Here is an 18,848-nt window from a genome sequence, read left to right on the forward strand (position 1 = left end):
CCTGCGCAGGCTGCACCGGCCCCGCGCGCGGCTGCGGCCCTGCGCGCTGCTCGGGGCGCGACGGCTCCCGCTCCCTGGCTCTTGTTCTCGTTCCCAAAGGGCTCGCAGAGCGGCGCCTCTGTAGCGCGGGGTGGGTTTTTGCCAGTAGTCGCCTGCAGTGACTGCTGGCCGGGCTGGCGTAACGCGCAGCCCCGGCGCGGGCCGCGTTGGCCAGTGTCGCGCCGGCCTTGGGGAGCGTGGCGCACCGCGTTCCCGCTCCCTCCGCGACGGCGGGCGCGCCTTCCCTTGCCACCAGTGGCTTTAGCAAGCACGGGGGTGCTGCTTTTTCTAGGCGTGCCCTTGTGTTTGGAGGAAAAAAAGATTCAGGAAACTGCTTTTGCTCCCCAGAATTGACCAGAGTGCAAAGGGGGCTGGGGAGGGTTGAGAGTAACAGGGTATTTCTGACTGCCCGGTTTTATTCCTCCTGCAGACAATGCTTCAGATCCCGGCGTCACGGCAAAGCTTCTCTGCATTGACGTTGTGGAGCTCAAGGGTCACCTTTGTCTAACTTTCACAGATAACGGGGCAGGAATGACCCCTCACAAACTGCACCGCATGCTCAGGTATGAGCTACGCTCCCGCCCGCGTCCCGCAGCCGCCCTGGACTCTCCTCGCTCCTGCGAGCGTTGACACTTTTGGCCCCCGGATCATAGTCATCCAATGTTAATGCATACATCTCTCCGTACTTATTCCTTCCTCATCCTCCCAGCATGCAAAGGTTTAAGATAACTGCTCTTACACACGTGCGCGGTCTGCCTCAACATGTAATAGGTAGTCTAGGGACTTGTAGCCAGCTTTCTACTTGATAAACACCCTGCTGTAAGCCATTTGGAGCCATGTTGTGCAAACTGTGCAGTGGGCAGAGTAGGTGCTTTCAGTCAGGGATGTGGATAAGATCTGTTTAAAAATGAACATATGTGCCTGAAGTCAAACCAGGAGCCCTTTTCTGCAGACTCACATTAGAGAGGAGTTTTCCCCTCTCATCTGCCTTACCCCGAGGATGCTGAAGTGAGCTGTGGCTTTAGAAGCTGTGTTTATATTGCATTAATCTTTCTCTGTGATGTAAGGAAGGCTTTTCTGGTAGTGCTGAGAGAGAATGAAACAGGCTAATGGCAGAGATTTGAAGTGTGACATTGTGTGATGACAAATTTCAGTTTCAGGACGTTAGGTGCTACTTACAGTGAGGAAACGCTGTCAAGTGACTGATACATTTTTCTGAAGTCGCAAAACAGAGCAGAAAGCTGTTTCTTCCTATAACCTGCCTCTTTTATTTAGGAGATCACTCTGTTGCTTGCAGGTGCTAGGCTGCTTGCAGCCTACCCCCGGGGTCTCCTTTCTTGCTATTGCCAGCCCTGCTCTTCCTGCTGGCAGTGCCCATGTGGGCAGGGATGGCTCCTGGCTGGGGCTGCTCCTTGCTCTGACCCTGGCTGTTCCTCTCCCAGAACTACTGCTGCTGCAAAATGTCCAGGCTTCAGTTTTGCTTCATGAGTTGCTCCTTTTCTAGCTGGCTGTTGCAAAGCGCAGTCATTTCCAGGGTGGGAGTGAAGGGCTTGGGGCTTAATTTTGTTCCTGTCCGACCATTTTGTTTGATAGAAGCAAAAAGATGGGGGAACAAAGCAGAGGAACTGTAATTTCTTTAATTGCAGCAAGTGCAAAACCACAGCTCTTCAGAAAAGTGAGAGGGGTTCAGGAAGTGAAAACCAGAAGCCCTGGCCCCTTCCTGCCCGTGCTGTGACGGAAGGAGGAGATGCCCTGGGCTTCGCACTTGTTCTCTTGCTAGCCCCAGTGCATCTGTGGATCGAAGTGGGAGGGCGACAGACCGTGAGCTTGGGGAAGCCCTGGTGCGATACTGCAGTGGCAGCTGGATGCTCATTGCAAAATCCTTCCCCTGTGGCAGAGCAAGAGGGCAAGAAGAGGGCGGCGGGGAGGAACACAATGCTTTGTAAGCTGCTCTGGGGCTAATTCAGAACAGGTTAGGCTGAAGTGTAGCAAAATCACGAAAGAACACTCCTTCTTTTCCCTATTGCCGCTTCCCGCCCTGGTGTGTGGTGGAGGAGCAGGCCATCCCTGCGCAGGTGCAGGCATTCCAGAGGAGACCAGAGATGGAGCTTGGTGCAGGGTTAGGAAGAACAGGCACATGAGGTCTCCCCGGCCGGCTGGCGGCCTGGGTGTGCAGAGCTGCAGATTGCCTTGCTCCTCTGCCTCTTGATTTCCTTGTCTGTTAACGTAAAAACATTGTAAAGGTGCTTTGGGTTAGTTAGGGCTTGGAGTCCCTCACTGTGGAAAGCACTTCCCCTCCCTTGGTGTGGTTTTCGGTGCGTGATGGAGGGAGTGTAGGACTGGCAGGTAGGAGATTTGGCTTCTTTACATGCGCTGCAATGCTGTGGGTGGTATTGTAGCAGAGAAACCTCTTTGCACCCTGAGTCTTTGCTTCTCTGCCTGTTGGATGGGAGTTGAGCTCCCTTTGCCAGGTGCTTCAGGCAGGAATGTGGACCTGGGCCTGGAGTGCAGCAGGCTCTCCCCATTTCCAGTCCCTTTCTGCTTTGCCTACTTTCAGCTTTGGTTTCACGGAGAAGACTGTGAAGAGAAACCATCCCTGCATCGGGGTGTACGGAAATGGCTTCAAGTCTGGCTCCATGCGTCTGGGGAAGGATGCCATTGTCTTCACCAAGAACGGCGGGGCCCTCAGCGTGGGGCTGCTTTCCCAGACCTACCTGGAACGTGTCCATGCGGAGGCAGTGATTGTCCCCATGGTGCCGTTCAACCAGCAAAACAGTATCCTTTCACAGATGGGCGGCTGAGCTGCCCGCCCCCCTCTGAAGGGTCCTGGGGGGCCCTGCCACGGTACTGAGGGTGCGGCTGCCCGTGCCTGCCTCTAGGCCCCCCCCACACAGTGCAATGCTTGGAGAGGGTGGGAATAACTGCAATGGGTGCTGCACCTGGAGCATCTCTGCAGCAGACCCTGCTTTCAGCATGCTGCTGTCACTTGTGCATCTGGTGGGCGTATCTGCTGCTCGTCAAGGCCAGCCTGGCTCCTGGAAAGCCTTTGCTGTCATGCTGCTGACCTGTGCACTACGTGTTTCTGTCCCTTTCCCCCCATGCAGGCCCACGTACGCCTCCCCAGCCCAGCAGCTCTGCTCCATGCTGCCTTTCTGCACCAGGAACATCCCTCAGTGTTGCCCTGGTGTGCTGGAATACCTTCAGGCTGTGTTGCCATTATGCCAAGGGAGCCAAGGTCATGCAGCTTCGCAGCGCTGCTCGCACAGCCCCTTTCGTTATCGGCTGGCACAACGTTGCTGCCTTGCATCCGCTCCCCCCACCCAGCTCAGTACTTGGAGTATTTTTCTGCAAAACACCCTGCTGTCATGCCTGTGCTGGCTCAGTCTTTCTTTGAGACCATAGTGGGTTGCGCTTCTCTGGGGTGTCAGGCCTGGGGCTGGGTCCTTGTAGCTGGGGGGTTTTTTGTCCCTTTTTGCAGGGGGACTAGGCAACCCTGTTCTCCTTGACCCTGTGGCTTCTAGAGAAAATAATTGTTACTGAAGACTCTGTGCCCAGCCTGGAGGCCATCCTGGAGCATACCCTCTTCAACACCAGGGAGGAGCTGCTGGCACAGTTTGATGCTATCCCAGGCAAGAAGGGCACGCGCATCCTCATCTGGAACATCCGCAGGTATGGGTTGGAGGGGCTGGCGGGCAGGCGACTGTGCCCTGATCAAGGCAGGGAGAGCTTGCAGCACAGGCGGCTTCAGCGCAGTCCCGGCCTGGGGGGTTGAAGCCCACTCATCCAGCGCAGCCACTTCTTACGTGAAACGGTTGCCTGCTTCCCGATGGAGACCGGGTTGGGGCTGGGCTGCCTGCTGTTGCTGCTTGCTGTCCAAGCTCTGAAGCGCCAGCCTGCTTGTGGGAAGGGGGCCGGGGAGTTTCAGCACATGAGATTTCCCTGGCAGCACTTGTGCTGTGGGCATTGAGTTTGCACAAGAGTCTGATTGCCTTGGACCATCAGAAGAAACTGTCTTTTGCTGTAAAATGTGTGTGGAGAATAGTGGGGATTTCGCTGATAGAGGGGACTTGGCGTTGTGTTGAGTGTGGCTCGTTTTCCTCCCTTTCCCTCCTGTGGCCGGAGCCACCAGAGCACTGCTTGCTTTGCAGGAGCATTTATGCTATGGGCAGAGGTATTGCCGCCTCCTTCAGTGTGTGCTGTGTCCCCCCCCCCCCGGGAAGTGCTGGAGGAATGAGCACAGGGATTTCCCCCCCTCCCTCTGTGTGACTGAGTGCTTGGCATGCTGCCCTGGGAGTTGGGAGAGATCGATCTCGTTCTGTCTGTTACAAACTCATTCTTTTTTCCCCTCTGTGCAAGGGAAAACTTCCATATTTCTGTGTATCAAGACAGTTGTGAAACGTTCTACTGCTTTGGTGTTCTGCATAGAAACCCCTGTAATTAAATGATTGACTAATGAGATCTGTGGGCTGTGTGAAAGACACTGCTTTATCTGCTGTTCCCTTGGGACCTTGATACAGAAGAGCAGACTGCTCAGGGAAGCTGTGTCTCCTGACACCAGGGTCAAGAGCAAAGGGATGGATTTAGTCATTGATTTCCCTATAGTGGAGTCCCGCTAAGCTGTTGTCCTTCCAGGTGCGAGACTCTTGTGTGATTGTGTTAAAGCTGGTTCCTCTTTGGACCCTGGTGTGGGATGAATGGAAGAGGTTGTCCTTATTTTTGCTTCTGGTGTTTTTCAGAAATAAAGATGGGAAGCCAGAGCTGGATTTTGATACAGATGAGTATGATATTCGGTTAGCAGACTTCCTTGCAGAGAACGTGGAGATTCCCAGCAAAAAGGTTCTGCCCTGTCAGGAGATGGTCCAAGAGTTTCCTGCCCCGGAGACAGAATACTCATTACGGGTGAGTTATCGAGGGCTGAAGGGAGCCAGGCAGCCCTTCCCCAGGCTTGCTCCGTGCTTCCCAGGCAGGCAGTGTGGGTAACCCGTCCCTCTAGTGTCACGTTATGGTGGACCACCCTCTTCTGGTGCCTTGCAGGGGATGAAAGATGTGGAATCCAAAGCAGATTTTGGGTTGGCCTGAAAATGACTATATGGGACTGACTGAGTGTCTGATGTCTTCCCCATATCTGGAATTCATCCCTCCTGTTCTGTTGTGTTGTCCCCTCTCCCAGGCATATTGCAGTATCTTGTACCTGAAGCCTCGCATGCAGATCGTCCTGCGACAGAAGAAGGTGAACACTCAGCTGGTCTCCAAGAGCTTGGCCAACATCGAATATGATGTATACAAGCCCACCTTTGCTGTATCCTTCCTGCCAACCTCTCAGCGCTCTGCTCTCACAGCGGCCTCAGCACTCTGTAAGGTCCAGATCAGCCTTGTGGATAGGTTTAGGTCTGCTCTCGGTGCATAGAGAAATACAGTATTTAAACAAATAGACAGGCTGATTTATCTTCTCCTTCCTGTCTTCTGGTCACCTCTGAGAAGCCAAGTCTTGATGTGAAGGTAGAAAGGATCCCTCAAGGCTGCTCCTGCTGGAGCAGGGCATGCCATGGCTCACACTGAACTTGAGCCAGTTCTCGCCATGCAATGAGGCCAATGTGCTGTGTCCAGGGAGGATGGGGTGGGGAGGGACTCAAGGCTTTTGCTGACTGGTCAGTTTTGCTTGGGAAAAAGCAAATATATTTTAAATGTCAATATTATTTCAATTCAGTGGAAAAAAACACTTTATCAAAAGTGAGAGCAGAGACCAGAAAAGCCTTTCTGTCCCATTCCTCAACAGTTAGTTGCTTGCTTTTCCTGACTGACTAGAAGTTGCTAATTTGAGTTCTTAGAGTGTGTTGATGTTTTGGGGTGGTTTTTTTTCCTCCCCTATTGGGTGGTTGGGAATAAGACTGGCTTTTCTGGCTGATCTGTTGACACATCCTTTTGGAGAAGAGTGTGTCTGGGTCAAAGCCAATATGGCCATCAAATATGTTCAAATGGCTTCCAGAAAGAATTTTGCTTAAGCTGTTTTGAACTACATCTGAGCATCTTTTCCCCCCTCCTTTCATATGCTTAAAGGTAGTTTTGTGTCCCAAGTTTCTGTGCTTATATCAGTGTCTGCATCAAATGTGAAAAAATATTATTTGCCTAAATTCCATCCCTATTTACTCAGTCAGGAATTGGAGAATGAAAACACAAGTCTTTTCCTGCTTTTGTAGCTTACCAGTAGTTAAGATTTTGCACACTAGTTGCCCTCTTCAGGGCAACTGCTGAGCCACTGTTTTTTTGAGATGATTTGCAGAAGTGCAGCAAACTGGAGGTTAGAAAACTATAATGATGGTGGATTTCCATTTGCTGTCAAAGATGCCTTGACTTTTCATAGTGAGTGTGCATGAAATAATAGCTCCTTGAGATCTGGAGGATAACATCTATTATATACAGTGGCATGTAGTGGAAGGCATGCAATGTCTATGAACATTGCAAATACACAAGCTCTGACTTTAAGAAATAAGCAAATTAAAAATATCTTTAAACAGTAAGTGATTATTTAAATATTTTAATCCTAAAAACCACAGTTCCCCATCTAATAACAGTCTGTCCAGAACTGAATTTGTGAAATTGGAGGGTGCTGAAAGTGAACTCTTTCTTCTGTGCTGGACCTTGGTGTTATTACTAGTTGTTAAGGTTTCTTCAGCCTTGACCATGTGTGTTTGTTTTAGTTTTGTAAACATTAGCTATTGTATCTTTTAATCACAAGTAAAATTTAGTCATTAGTTATCTTGTTTGTGATACGCTTTGAGGCTGTTTCTTCGGCCAAATCTTGACTCTTCTGTTATCAGTGTAATATAAATGAGGATCGGAGCCTTTATGGGAGCTCTAACTGACGCGTATTTTGACTTGGCAGTAGCAGGCTGGCTGTGCTCGGTACAGCTGTGCCCAGCTCACCTCCAGTCGGTTGTGCTTGCCGTTATCTGCAACTGTTGGCTGCGTGCGTGGGGTTGTCCTTCGAAGTGGGCCAAGGCTGCGTGCTGCTTCCCTGCCGAGGAGGGCAGCGGGGGCCGCTCAGTGCTGTGGCCTCCCCCAGAGGTTGGGGTCTGCATCCCCCCACCCACCCCTGCCTCTCCCAGAACTCCTGGTTTATTGCTCCCTTGACGAGTTTTTCTGCAGAACAAAAGAGTGAAGATCACCTTTGGATTCAACTGCAAGAACAAAAGCCACTATGGGATCATGATGTACCACAACAACCGGCTCATCAAGTCCTATGAGAAAGTGGGCTGCCAGAGGAAGGTAAGTGACTGGACCGGTCTTTCTCCCTTTTTTATTTGGGAGAGGGGAGAATGGGGCTTTGCAAAAAACAACCTTGTTGTAGATCTTTGCTTCCCTATTGCACAGTGGCCAGAGTTGAGCCCGGAGACCTGGTGTTTCTGAGGCTATGTCCCAAGAATCAGGTCAGCGTGTGCATCTCCATAGTGGGTGCCTATCTGGCTTTTAGGAACTAGAGGTGTCCAGCTGGTGTGTAATGCTGCTGTGGTTGGAGGAGCTGTGAGAGGACAGGCAGCTGGCCTCTCCCCCAGGGTGATCCAGGTGGATCTGCTCTGGCAGGACAGCCTCAGCTCTGATGGGAAGCTGGCTCTGAAGCAGTTGCTTCCAGCCGTTATCTTGTGGGAGTATATCAGAACTGTGGCACACCTTCAGCCACAGATAATTCTGGCGTGTTACTTAAGCCAGCCAGTGCTCTGTGTTCTGGAAGGAAAAGCTTCAGTACATACTGCAAATACCCTTGCAGGGATTTTTGCCAGCGGGGCTTGTGAATGCTGCTAGCCAAATGCAGCTCATACGTTGGTGTGTAACACCCGAGCCATGGGTTTGCCTACATCTGTACTGGGGGGTGAGGAGGGTGTCAGCTCTCCTCAGAGGACTACTTTCTTTTCTGTTGTGAGCAGAGTTGTCTAAAACAGCTCTTTCCCTTCGCTGCTGGCCCCCAATGCAGGGAGAAGGCGTGGGTGTCATTGGGGTAATTGAATGCAACTTCTTGAAACCAGCACAGAACAAACAGGACTTTGAAGAAAGCAAAGAGTACCGGTAAGAGAGGCCTGTGCCCCTGGCTGCTGCTGCTTGGGGAGGGTTTTGCTGTGATACAGCCTTCGCTCTGAGCTGCTACACATGTTCTTAGGTCTGTTTATTCTGAAGTAGCTCCAGACCAGGCCATTTTTTTCCATCTCTGATGCCCTTAGAGAACAAGAAGAATTGCATGCCTGGGAAGCGTGGTGCAAGCATAGAGCCCTGAGTTGAAGCGTGGACGCAGTCTGTGTGTTCATCCAGCCTTGGCATCCAGGCATGTTCCCCCACAAGAATCCAGCCCTAAGGAAACCCCTCCAAAATAAAACGGTGTCTGCATTTGTGTACACTTCAGCAGAGCTGCCCAAGTTGGGAACAGTCCCTCAAAGCCAGCAGGGAAGGTCAGATGCTTGCAGGGAGCCTCCAGCCAAGGAGCACAGCAGAAGCGAGCAGTGCTCTCCCTCCGGGCGCCAGCCCCTGCTTCCTGGTGTCCCGTGCTCCACGTGTCAGGGGGGCTGCGCTTGGGAAAGGGACTTGGGCAAATTGAAACCTGGGGCAGGGTTAAGCGAGACTGGGACAGAGTAGACCAAAGCAATTTATTTTTGCTATGCTGCTAGAGAACTATTCTTAAATTAGAGTAAATAGCACAGAGCTTTAGTGACTGAGTTTGCAGGGCCCTTTCCTCAGCAGGAAGTGAGGGCTGTGAGGTGCAATGTTTGTGGACATCTCTGCTTCCTCCCCCTGCCAGGCTTTGCTAACACTGGAGTTTGATTATCTGCAACTTTTTGAGGTGTAGGAGGGTTGTGCTGCTGATTGGCAGGGGTCTTTCTCAGCCCAACCCCAGGAATTTGCTGATAAGCAAAAGGATGTACAAGAAAACACCCCTGGACTGATGAAGGGAAGGACCTGACGTCCTGCCTGCAGTGCCCTGTGCTCTCCTGCAGACTGAATCGCAGCGAGAGCCTTGCGAGGGCTGGGTTGCATGTTTGGTTCTGAGAGTGGCCAGGGTCTCTCTGAACACAGAGCCGTGGCTGGGTGGTCTCTGCTGCCCTGGCTCTCATTGGTGCGACCTAGTGCTGTAATACGTGTTTAATAACAGAATACCAAGGAGGTGATGGCCCCTTTTTGGGGTGTGAGGGGAGGAGGGCGAGCCTGAGTCTGTGCAGAACTAATTGGGGTAGGGCTAGTCAGACCTCATTAGCCACGAAGGTTTGGTCTGGGTCTGCATGGCCATTTGATGCAGTCTAGCATGTTTTCATGCTACACATGCATTTGTGACCAGGACGAGTGACTTCCCGTGCACTGCTTGGCCCTCGGGACCCTTGCAAGGCCTTGGGTTTGCCCTGGTTTGGAAGGGAGGTGTATGCAACCCTGAACTCCAATCAGTGCCACTCCAGAGAGGTGAGGGAGCGCTTGAGGCAGCAGAGCTGCCCTTGGAGAGTGGAGGAGAAAGTCTGAATGCTTTACGATGATATTGGCACGTTTTTTGCCGCTGTGGGGTGGGTGCTACGGTGGGGCTGCTTAGGTGCCAATCTAAAACCTGCAATTCCAAGTCTGAGTTGGGCTCTTGGGGGAGAGGTTTGTGTTTGTCCTTGCTGTTCCTTGTGCTGTCTCTTGTGCTGTTTGGTGGGATTGCCTGGTTTCTCACTGTGTTTTCCCTTCCAGACGGACGGTCGCTGTGCTGGGGCAGAAACTCAACGCCTACTGGAAGGCGAAGATGGCCCAGATGAATTTGGGAAGTGCGGATGCAGCCTGCATAATAGCGTGAGAGCCAGCTCTGATCTTTGTCAGCACTAACAGCCTGGGAGTTTCCCTTGGCCAAGGTGGGGTGGGGATGTGCCACCAGGAGGGTCAGAGGCAGCAAAGAGGTGTTTGGATCCCTCCTTTATTTTGGGAGCCAAGGTTTGAACCCATGGAGTTTGGCCCCGTGGTTAGTGGGAGGGATGCCACGCCATGGGCAGGGTGTTCTGGGAGAGCAGATGGAACGTCAGAGCCCCAGACTATGCCATGTGCTGTGCCGAATGGGCTGGGACCACCTCAGGGTCAGGTGGCAGTGCTTGCACTGACCAGCCTTTCCCAGCATTTGCTCCACACCTGAGATATTTAGACCATGTGTTGGTTTTTGCAGAGAGAGACCAGACCAGACATGGGTGCAGTGTGAGGAGTGTCTGAAATGGAGGAAACTCCCTGACCAGGTTGATCTCACATCATTACCGGAAAAGTGGTTTTGCTATCTCCATCCTCTCCCCAAATACAGGTAGGAACTCATAGATAGAGTCCTGGGTGACTTTTCTCGGCTGCCATCCCACATCCTTGAAATACAGATGGTTTGTGTCAAATGTGTGGGTTCCTGTTTTCTGTCCATGCACTTGTGAGTACAGAGATTCCTTAAAATAGGAGATTGTATGAGTCAGGTCTGTACTGGCATTTCTCCAGTCTCTTCTTGGAAAAATGCAGGTATGGAGGGAAAACAAGAATCCTACTGAAAGACTTGTTGGTAGCTTGTTCCCATTCTCCTTCAGACTTAGTATGTTTGCATTCTGTCTCTTCCTTAAACAGAAGCCAGCATTTATAGCACTGTTTTAGTACATGCTTACTTTGGTCGCTGCCTGACCTCTTTTTCCTGATATGCTTAAAATAGCAGACTTTGAGCTAGAAGAAACTGGCCATTTAAATTACAGGATGTATGAAGGATTTGATGGGTTTTAGTTAAATGTGCCAATTGAATAACTGTCAATAACTGCTAATAACAAAATATGATTTCTTGTTGAAATCTGCTGACCTGTTGGAGAATTTAAAAAAAATTCCCCTACCAAGAGCATCTACTGAAGTGCTAAATGGAAAGAACTGATACAAGAACTTGTGACTGAGACCAACCAGGTGGATTTTACTGAAAATCCTTTTCTCTTTTTAACAAGCTCCAGCAATCAATTTAAATGTCTGAATTGCCTTTATCTACTGAAGTTTGGAGTTCCACAAAGTCTGTAATAAAACATTCTTCATGATAAACCATTAAGGAAATCATTTGGCTTTGGGGAGAGAGGGGGAAGTTTTTATGGCCTAGAAACTAGATAATAAAGCCACTTTTCAACAGAGAAGGAGGTTAATATAGGACTGCCTGAATTTAAAGCTATTTAATGCATTAAAGTCAGTGATCTGGAAAAAGAAGCAAAAGAAACTACAGATGAGAGAGAGTTCTGTGTCAGGCCAGACAAATGGACTGTGGGGCTTGTGAGTATCTTCAGACTGACCTGCTTCAAATGAACAACTGAACAATCAGACAGCAAGGTAATGGAAGAGCAGGGTAGTCAAATAATGTGCTGTAAAAGGAATAATTATGATTGCCTAGGTATACAGATCATTTCTAAGTTAGCCGTATCATCTGAGGAGGGAAGCCTAAGAATATTTTGGATATTTCAGTAAAAATCTGTGCAGTACTTGTGGCTGTCAGAAAAGCAAAGATAAACCCAACAAGAAGTTGTAAAGATAGTAGGTTTATATAAAGGCTAGAGAATATTAGAAACTTTCTATCTGGAGTCCCTGGTACAGCCATACTTGTGATGCTTTCCTCAGTTGTGGGCAGCCAGGTTGAAAAGTGTAAGGGTGGTCTGTGCAAATCCTGAGAAGTAGGGCAGCACTTCTGTCAGAGGAGAGGAAGTGCAAGTAGGAGGGATGTGATGTAAAGATAACTGTGACAATGAACAAGCAGTTGTGATGGAGACTTAGCAGCTTGAGATAAATCCACAGTAATTTCTTTTTAAACTCATATATAAAGGGTTTGTACCATGTGCTTCAGGACATGGCTGCAAACATATAAGAGGGAACTTCTCCTATAGGCTGTTGCCATGTAATTAATCACTGTGGCAGTTTCTTTCCTTTGAAGCAACTGGTATTAGTGGTCTGTGCTCCCCACATTGTCTATGATGCATTTCTCAGTCAACTCGAAACTGAAACAGAAATGGCTGGCATGCTATTTGATGTGCTGAACTCTGGGCTCATGGTTTGTACTTCATTGCTCTTCATCTATGTTATTTTGAGAGTCAAATGGCTCTTTTTCTCCCTCTGCCCTTAAATGCAATGTTTGACTCTTCAACTGTTTCCATGGTCTTACCTTATCTGAAATCCTAAAAGACTAGAGACATTGGACAGATGCCCAAACCATGGAGATTTTTGATGGGAGGGGGAGCCAAACTGTTCTTTCACATATTGAAATGTGGTGGATTTCTCTTTTTGCAGAAACTGCTCAGCACCTGAGGAGCAGGAAGCCAGCGATGAGGAGAAGAGCCCCAGCTACAACCAGAAATGCAGGAAGGGGTGAGGATGTCCGGTTCCACCTTGCCACTCAGCTACCTGGAGCAAGGAGGCAAGAGGGAAGTCAGGTGTCTCCTTGCCCAGCAGTGGCACCTCCTGCGTGGTCACTGCTGGTGCAGATGTCTGCTGCTTTTCTCCTGCATCCCAGGCTCCATCTCCTGGCAGAGAGAATGTCTTACCTCTCAGAATGACAGCACACTTGCTCCATTTTTCCCTTCCATGGTCTAGGGATCTGAGTGCAGAGAGGAAGAGAAGGAGGTCGTCATCGTTGTCATCAGGGGAGAGCATGGAACAGCAGGTGAGACAGGTGGGAGACAGCACGGGAAGAGCCTGCTCGGTGCTGTGGGGCTTGGCAGGTTCTCATCCTTGCCTCGCTGTTGTCCTCCTTCCCTCCTTCTGCCGAGAGAGAAGCCAACATGTGATGATGATGAAGCATCATATAAAATGAGACGATAATTCTTATTTATGCACAGCTTGAACATGCTTCAAACTCTTAACAGGGATCAGGGCAGTCCCAGCTCTTGTGCACATCCTGATCTTGTCCTGCCTAGTCCCAGTGAGTTCATTACTGTCTCACCTGGCTGGAAGAGGATGCGGTGAGCTCCCTGCTTCCTCTCCTGGGTTTGCAGGGCTGATTCTGTGTGGCCTCCTTCCCCTTTTTCAGGTTAACCAGTTGTATAAAGACTCTGATGTTTTGAATTTTCAGGAGATCTGTCTTTTGGACACGGCTGCCCGGGATGGGTTCTCCAGGCAGCTCTGGACACTGCAGCGTGTGATCAGGTTGGCCGTTCATTAGGGACAGTTCCCTCCCAACCCTCACCATGGTGTTCAGATGTCTTCTGTGGCCCTCCAACCCCAGCCTAGTCTCTCTGCATGCCCTCTTCCCAAAGATACCTTCATGTCGCATGCTAGACTAGTCTTTTTCTCAGTGCGTTGGAAAGGACAAACCTGGTAAGGACAGGGGATTTCTCACCCCCCACGCACACCTTTTTTCTCCTATGAGCCATCTCTAATAAACCTGCCTATTGCAGTACACGTAAGTAAATGAGAGTTTGATAACTGTCACAGAGAATCTGCTCTGGTTTGAACCTTGGAGGCTCTCTGGGAGTAACTCTGTCCTCACTCACGTTTGTCATCTCTTCCATGATGTAGCAGCATCTCTCCTTTTCGTTGCTGATTTTTCCTCCATGACATGGTCATCTCATGTTATCTCAGGTGCATGTATGTAGAAAGAGAATTGGTTTGTCTGTTGCATGTTTATCTATAACAAGCATGCAAGCTCTCACGGCACAGCAACAAGTGCCTCGTCGAAGCACGGAGGAACTAAAGCACCATCCCCCAAATCAAGGAGACACACTTGCAGCCTGAAACACGAACTGTGCCACCTGTGGTATAAGATAGTGGGGTGTGAAGGGAGCACTGTTTGCTCTGGGGACAGCATCAGTGAATATTTGGTGCAAGCTGGTTAATTGCAAGGAGGACTGTGCTGGGCTCGCAGGTGGCAGAGCTCCCTGGAGTGTGACTGCTGGGACTGGGGCCAGTCGCTGCTGGTGAAATGGATGCTAGAGGGCACGGTCTGAGGGACTGGGAACTGATCTCCACTGGTTGCTTCCCAAGGATGGTTATTGGTTAGGGCATCTTGATTTAATACTTGTCTGGTGGAACCTGCTCAAAAGGGGCTCAGTTGTCTTCTCGTGCCTCTTTCCTCTTGGCTAAGGCTTGGTTTCCCATAGTGCAGCTGGCATATTGTGGGCTGTTATCTTACCTTTTTTAAATGCTTCTTTCTTCCCCAGGTGTCGTCCCCTGCATCAGTGTCCTGGCCTGCTCGGACCAGCAGTTTCACCTGTGCTGTGAAGCTGGAGACTGAGGAGAAGGTTGCTGACGGGACTGCTGCCTCTCCCCCTCCTCTCAAAAAGATCACTGCAAGGCAGATAGGAACTGGACCTCAGGAACCAAACACCCTCTTGACAGCAGGGTAGGTGGTAGGTTGCAGGCTCCTGCTCCACACCTTTACCATCCTCTGTCCCCATGTTTGGGTCTGTACCAAGGCCAGTGTGGAAAGGCTTGGTGAGATGCAGTTTGGTGGAAGGAGCACTGACCAAAGCCAGTGGATCTGTCTTTGGTCTTTTTCCCCATCCTCTCTGTTTGAGAGGGGTTTGTGGGACTCAAATGCTCCTTCACTTTCTGACGTCTGGACAGGGAAGTGGAGCAAGGTGGGACAGAGGGAGGAACAGAAACCCTTGCCAAGTTGGTATTTTTAAGTACTCCCAGTTTCACCTCAGCCAGTGTCCTTTCTCTGTCAGTCAGTGCCAATACCTTCACAGCCCTGTGACAAACTCTTTCTTGCCTCCACCCCAATGGCAGCCTTGGCAAGGGGCTCCCCCCTGCAGTGGGCTGTGTCCCACTGTAATCCCTGTGGTCCTACGAAATTGCTGGTTTGTCTCTCCCCCAGCACGTAGCTAACAGGAATTGTCTGGTGGAAGAGGTCAGCTGTGCTGTGGATTTGGGGCACTCCTGCCTGCTCACCCTCTCTCTCTCTCTTATAGCAAGCCCAACTTGACCATAAAAGAAGAGCTACTGGAAAAGCATGAGGAGCGGAGGGAGGTTTCACCCCCAGATCTGACTTGTCCCAGCCTGCCTCCTTTCCCCCTTCGGAAGAGTTTTTCAGTACCTTACCAAGATAGGGAAGACCTTGTGTGCATAAAACAGGAGACAAATGTAGGAGGCAGCTTGCACAGCTATCTGCTCCAAGGGCTGCCGGGCACCCTCAGCAGCACCAGCCATGCTAACAGTGCGTTGCACTGGGATGGATGCTGCCACAGGGAAGAGACTTCAGCATCGCCCAGTAGCTCAGCAGGAGATCAGAAAGAGACTGGTATGGTCCAGGGAGAGCTGGAAGACCAAATGCCAAACTTAATAGCAGAAAGACAGGCTGCAGACTTGAACGTTTGTGTGAACACGTACAGGAGCACAAAGGACATGGACAAGAGACCTTTTGTGGCGGTTGTTGGTGTTTCGAAGGCTGCTGCAAGTGGTGAGGCTCCCATTCAGCTCTTCCCTTTTGGGTGGAAGGAGAGACTTGAGAGGCCAAAGGTGGGGAAGGCCCCATGCCTCAGGACTGGAGACAGAGGAGGAGGAGAATTGCAGGTTTTGAACACAGGGGAGCAGGAGGATATAACAGAGCAGGAGGACATGAGAAGAGCAATGGAGAATATCTCTTTGGAACTGAAGAATATTTCAGCAGAGCGGGATTTGCTCCGGTGCAAGGTAACTAATTTGTGGTTGTGCATCCCAGCAGGTTAGGAGGGTACTGGAGAGGGCTGGTCAAAGTGGGCTGAGCAGGAGAGATGTTTCTATAAAGAAGGTAGTGGGCTGCTTCTTTTATCTGCTGACTCTTCATTTCTCCTTCAGGCCTGGCAAAGCTCTTTTTATTTTGCTGATTGGTGTCATTCCTATGCATGCACCTTCCTCTCCCATTTCAGGTGGAGGAAATAGAGCATGAGAAGTGTTACCTGAAAACAGAGTTCTTGAAAAGCCAGCAAGAACTGGCAGTGCTCAGAGCTCAGGAGACTGAAGGCTTGTACTGGAGCAAGAAACATATGGGTTACCGCCAAGCTGAGGTGCAGGAGCTGAAAGCAAAGCTGGAAAGGTCCACAGAGGAGAAGGCTGAACTGATGGAGAGACTCAAGGAGACAGAGATGCACTTAGAGGTGCTCAGGGAGGCACAGGTTTCCTGCAGGGGCCCAGAGAGAGGAGACATGAAGAGGTCAGAACTTGGGTTGGCTGTCCCCGTTGGCCCTAAAGTGGGGGAGAGGGCAAGAGTAATTGTGGGCTGCCATTTCCATAGGACACTGCTACCCTTGTATCCATCACACTGGTGACTGGATTATAACTGAAGATCTTGCTGTTGTGAGGGGGTGGAATCAACAGATGAATCCAAATAATTGATCAGGCTTCAAAAATGCCATACAAAAAGGTGGTTTGTCTATTCTGGTCTGTCCTACACTGATATGTTCTTGCTGAATCACTTGCACAGCATCGGGTCTGTAGTGGGGATAAGAGTGGGGTGGAGCAAGGAATCCTCTGGGGCACGTGCTACTCCTGGTAGGAAGGAGGACAGCAGCTGAGTGTGTGACGGGATCCAGGCTTATGCCACTGACTCCTCTCTTGACTTTTCTCCTCTTGCCCACAGCGTTATGGAGAAACTTAAGAACCTGCGTATGAATGTGAGCTGGCTTCTCTCGTTGGTCCTCCCTCACTTGGAGCTCCAGGAGATTAACTTTGAGTCAGATCAGGTGGATGAGATCTTGCAGACTGTACTGGAGACAAACCGCATGTTGGAGTAGTCCCTTCTCTCCTACCACTGTGCCTTTTGTACAGTATCGTTAATAAACCCCTGGTTGCTTTACTTGTGCTCTAGGCCATCATTCTGGTGGGGCAAGGGTTTTCCCTTCTTGCCCTGTCCTGGTCTGCAGGACTGGCATGGCTCTTTGCTTCCGTAACTGGGGGCTGGGGTTCCCCTGGCGGCGGAAACCCGGTGGTGGTGGGAGCAGTGGAGACTGCAGCATGGGCATGGCTCTGCGCAGCCAGCCTGTGTCTTGCCTGGCCAGTGGACACTGCTGAAGGCCTCTCTGCTCCTCAGCACTCTGGATTGAGTAGTGGAGAGGCAGGGAAACCTGGCAGTGACTGCCCAGCACCTGATACAAGAAGCATCCTAGGGGAGCACAACCTGAACACGCTGTGCCACTGGGCAGGAGTTCTCTTGTGACTAATGTGGCTGGCTGGCTCAGTCCCTGTTACAGCAGCACGGTGGTGGGCCTCAGGAGCTGGACCCTGGCTCTCCAGGTGCCCATCTCCAGTTACAGGCCTGATGAGCCCAGGCAGCAGCTAAACTGGGTCCCTGCCTGCATTTTTCTCCTAAGTGCATCTTTGTTTTGTTTGTTAAATAATGGAGCGAGAGAAGGTTCTTTGAGCTAATTTTGTCTTCCCATGTAGCTATGGGAACCGTTGGTGGTACAGTGACGTCAAGGTGTGCAGTCAGCTCTGCTGCAAGGCGCTGACTAGCGTGGCTGAGCAGGTGCTGTCCTGCATGGGAGCTTCTCCCATTCAACTTTCTTGTTAGGCTTATTTTCTTAGCTTCTTTGTAGCCAGCAGCACGGCTGCCCTTTCAGGAATGGGAATGTAGAGGAACGTGGGGTGTTCGGGGGCAGATGAGGGGCTTAAGAGTAGCCAGACATGACCCAGAATGACGGCCACACTCAGACCAAGGAGGGGCTGTAGCTCCATGTCCCACCTCTGGCATGGTTCATGGGAAGAAGTTAAAGAACCAGGACAAGTGAATATTATATATCCTCAATATCTTTCAAGCCTTTACTTATTTCCAGCTTGGAAGCTTTTTAAATTAAATGTGCTTTCTTATAGGTGTAAAATGACTGGCTTAGAGGAGCTGAGCCACAACAGTGGCTTTTCTGCAGTCTGTAGATGCTGTCTCTGTCTACCATTTCTGACTTCTGGTCCTCCTCTTTTTCTGGTTGAATCCTATTTTGTTTTCAGTTCATGTTTCTAGATCTCAGAGCTGTTTCTGTGGCCTCTCCTGATGTTTTCAGACTGTGCTGTTTACTGCATTTTCAGGTCAGTATCACGCGTGGTAATACTTGAGTTTGAAAGTTAGCTCCCTTATTTCAATTCATGGTTTGAAGGTAGCATTTCCTATCTCCGTTCATGCTTTTTTTTTTTTTTTTTTTTTCTCTAGACAGCTCACCAGCTAGCCCTCAAACTGTGGGGCTGTTTATACTGTGCCCTCACAGCATTTAATTTTCAATAAAGCTGTTGAGGAGATTGAATCTCCATCAGGAAGATGCTGATGAGTCAAAGTTCCCTTTCACAGTGGTTGGGACACTTCTACACTCATTTTACAGTTGCATGAAATACAGTTTCCAAGTTGCAAAACAGCTAGCTATCGTGGGGAGCTGTCAACATTCTGACTGTGCTGGGGATTTTTATCCCATATGCCAGTCCTCCTTTGAATCATCTACCTTTGGTAAAGGAAGAGACAGAACCTTATTTTCTTCTCTAAAGCTGCTGCTAAAGCAGGAAATGTGCACACCTCCTTCAGGCTTGATCTCAATGCTCTTCTCGGCACATATATGTTAAGCTAGTTACCTCAGCTGTTGCTCTTCTTCTTTGCATCTTGTTTATTCTGTCCCATTATAGCTTTGAGATCTGAAGTTTATCCCTAATACTTCTTGACCTTATTTTTTGAAAGATTATTTCCAGACACCTCCGATGTTTCTCATTTTTTCACACTCTGCCTGTTTTTCAACACAACCCTGACACTCTTGAGTCATTGCTAGAAAAATTAGCAAAGGTTGTTAAAGCTAAATAGCATTGGTAACTGATCTTATCAGCCTGTGCTTTGTTTTATAAATGGAAACTAAAAACTGCTTTCCTAATACTTTGCC

The 18,848-nt window shown here is 49.9% G+C and overlaps 1 protein-coding gene across 1 annotated transcript in view; it reads left to right on the top strand.

Moving 5' to 3' along the window:
- The window catches only part of MORC4 (MORC family CW-type zinc finger 4), an 18,856-nt gene extending 2,061 nt beyond the window's left edge, over window positions 1-16,795 (top strand). Inside the window, exons 2-16 of the mRNA XM_026083974.1 lie at window positions 470-602; window positions 2,597-2,814; window positions 3,561-3,708; window positions 4,776-4,938; window positions 5,210-5,338; window positions 7,186-7,305; window positions 8,009-8,100; window positions 9,742-9,840; window positions 10,205-10,333; window positions 12,313-12,390; window positions 12,616-12,685; window positions 14,181-14,362; window positions 14,934-15,654; window positions 15,870-16,153; window positions 16,580-16,795. Coding sequence (XP_025939759.1) covers window positions 470-602; window positions 2,597-2,814; window positions 3,561-3,708; window positions 4,776-4,938; window positions 5,210-5,338; window positions 7,186-7,305; window positions 8,009-8,100; window positions 9,742-9,840; window positions 10,205-10,333; window positions 12,313-12,390; window positions 12,616-12,685; window positions 14,181-14,362; window positions 14,934-15,654; window positions 15,870-16,153; window positions 16,580-16,733 — 2,720 coding nt within the window. The 3' untranslated portion in view covers window positions 16,734-16,795. The remainder of the gene's footprint in view (window positions 1-469; window positions 603-2,596; window positions 2,815-3,560; window positions 3,709-4,775; window positions 4,939-5,209; window positions 5,339-7,185; window positions 7,306-8,008; window positions 8,101-9,741; window positions 9,841-10,204; window positions 10,334-12,312; window positions 12,391-12,615; window positions 12,686-14,180; window positions 14,363-14,933; window positions 15,655-15,869; window positions 16,154-16,579) is intronic.
- Window positions 16,796-18,848: the final 2,053 nt, after the last annotated feature.

This window comes from Apteryx rowi, unplaced genomic scaffold (assembly GCF_003343035.1).
Source record: "Apteryx rowi isolate R43461 unplaced genomic scaffold, aptRow1 scaffold_1180, whole genome shotgun sequence".
In the NCBI taxonomy this organism is placed as follows: domain Eukaryota; kingdom Metazoa; phylum Chordata; class Aves; order Apterygiformes; family Apterygidae; genus Apteryx; species Apteryx rowi.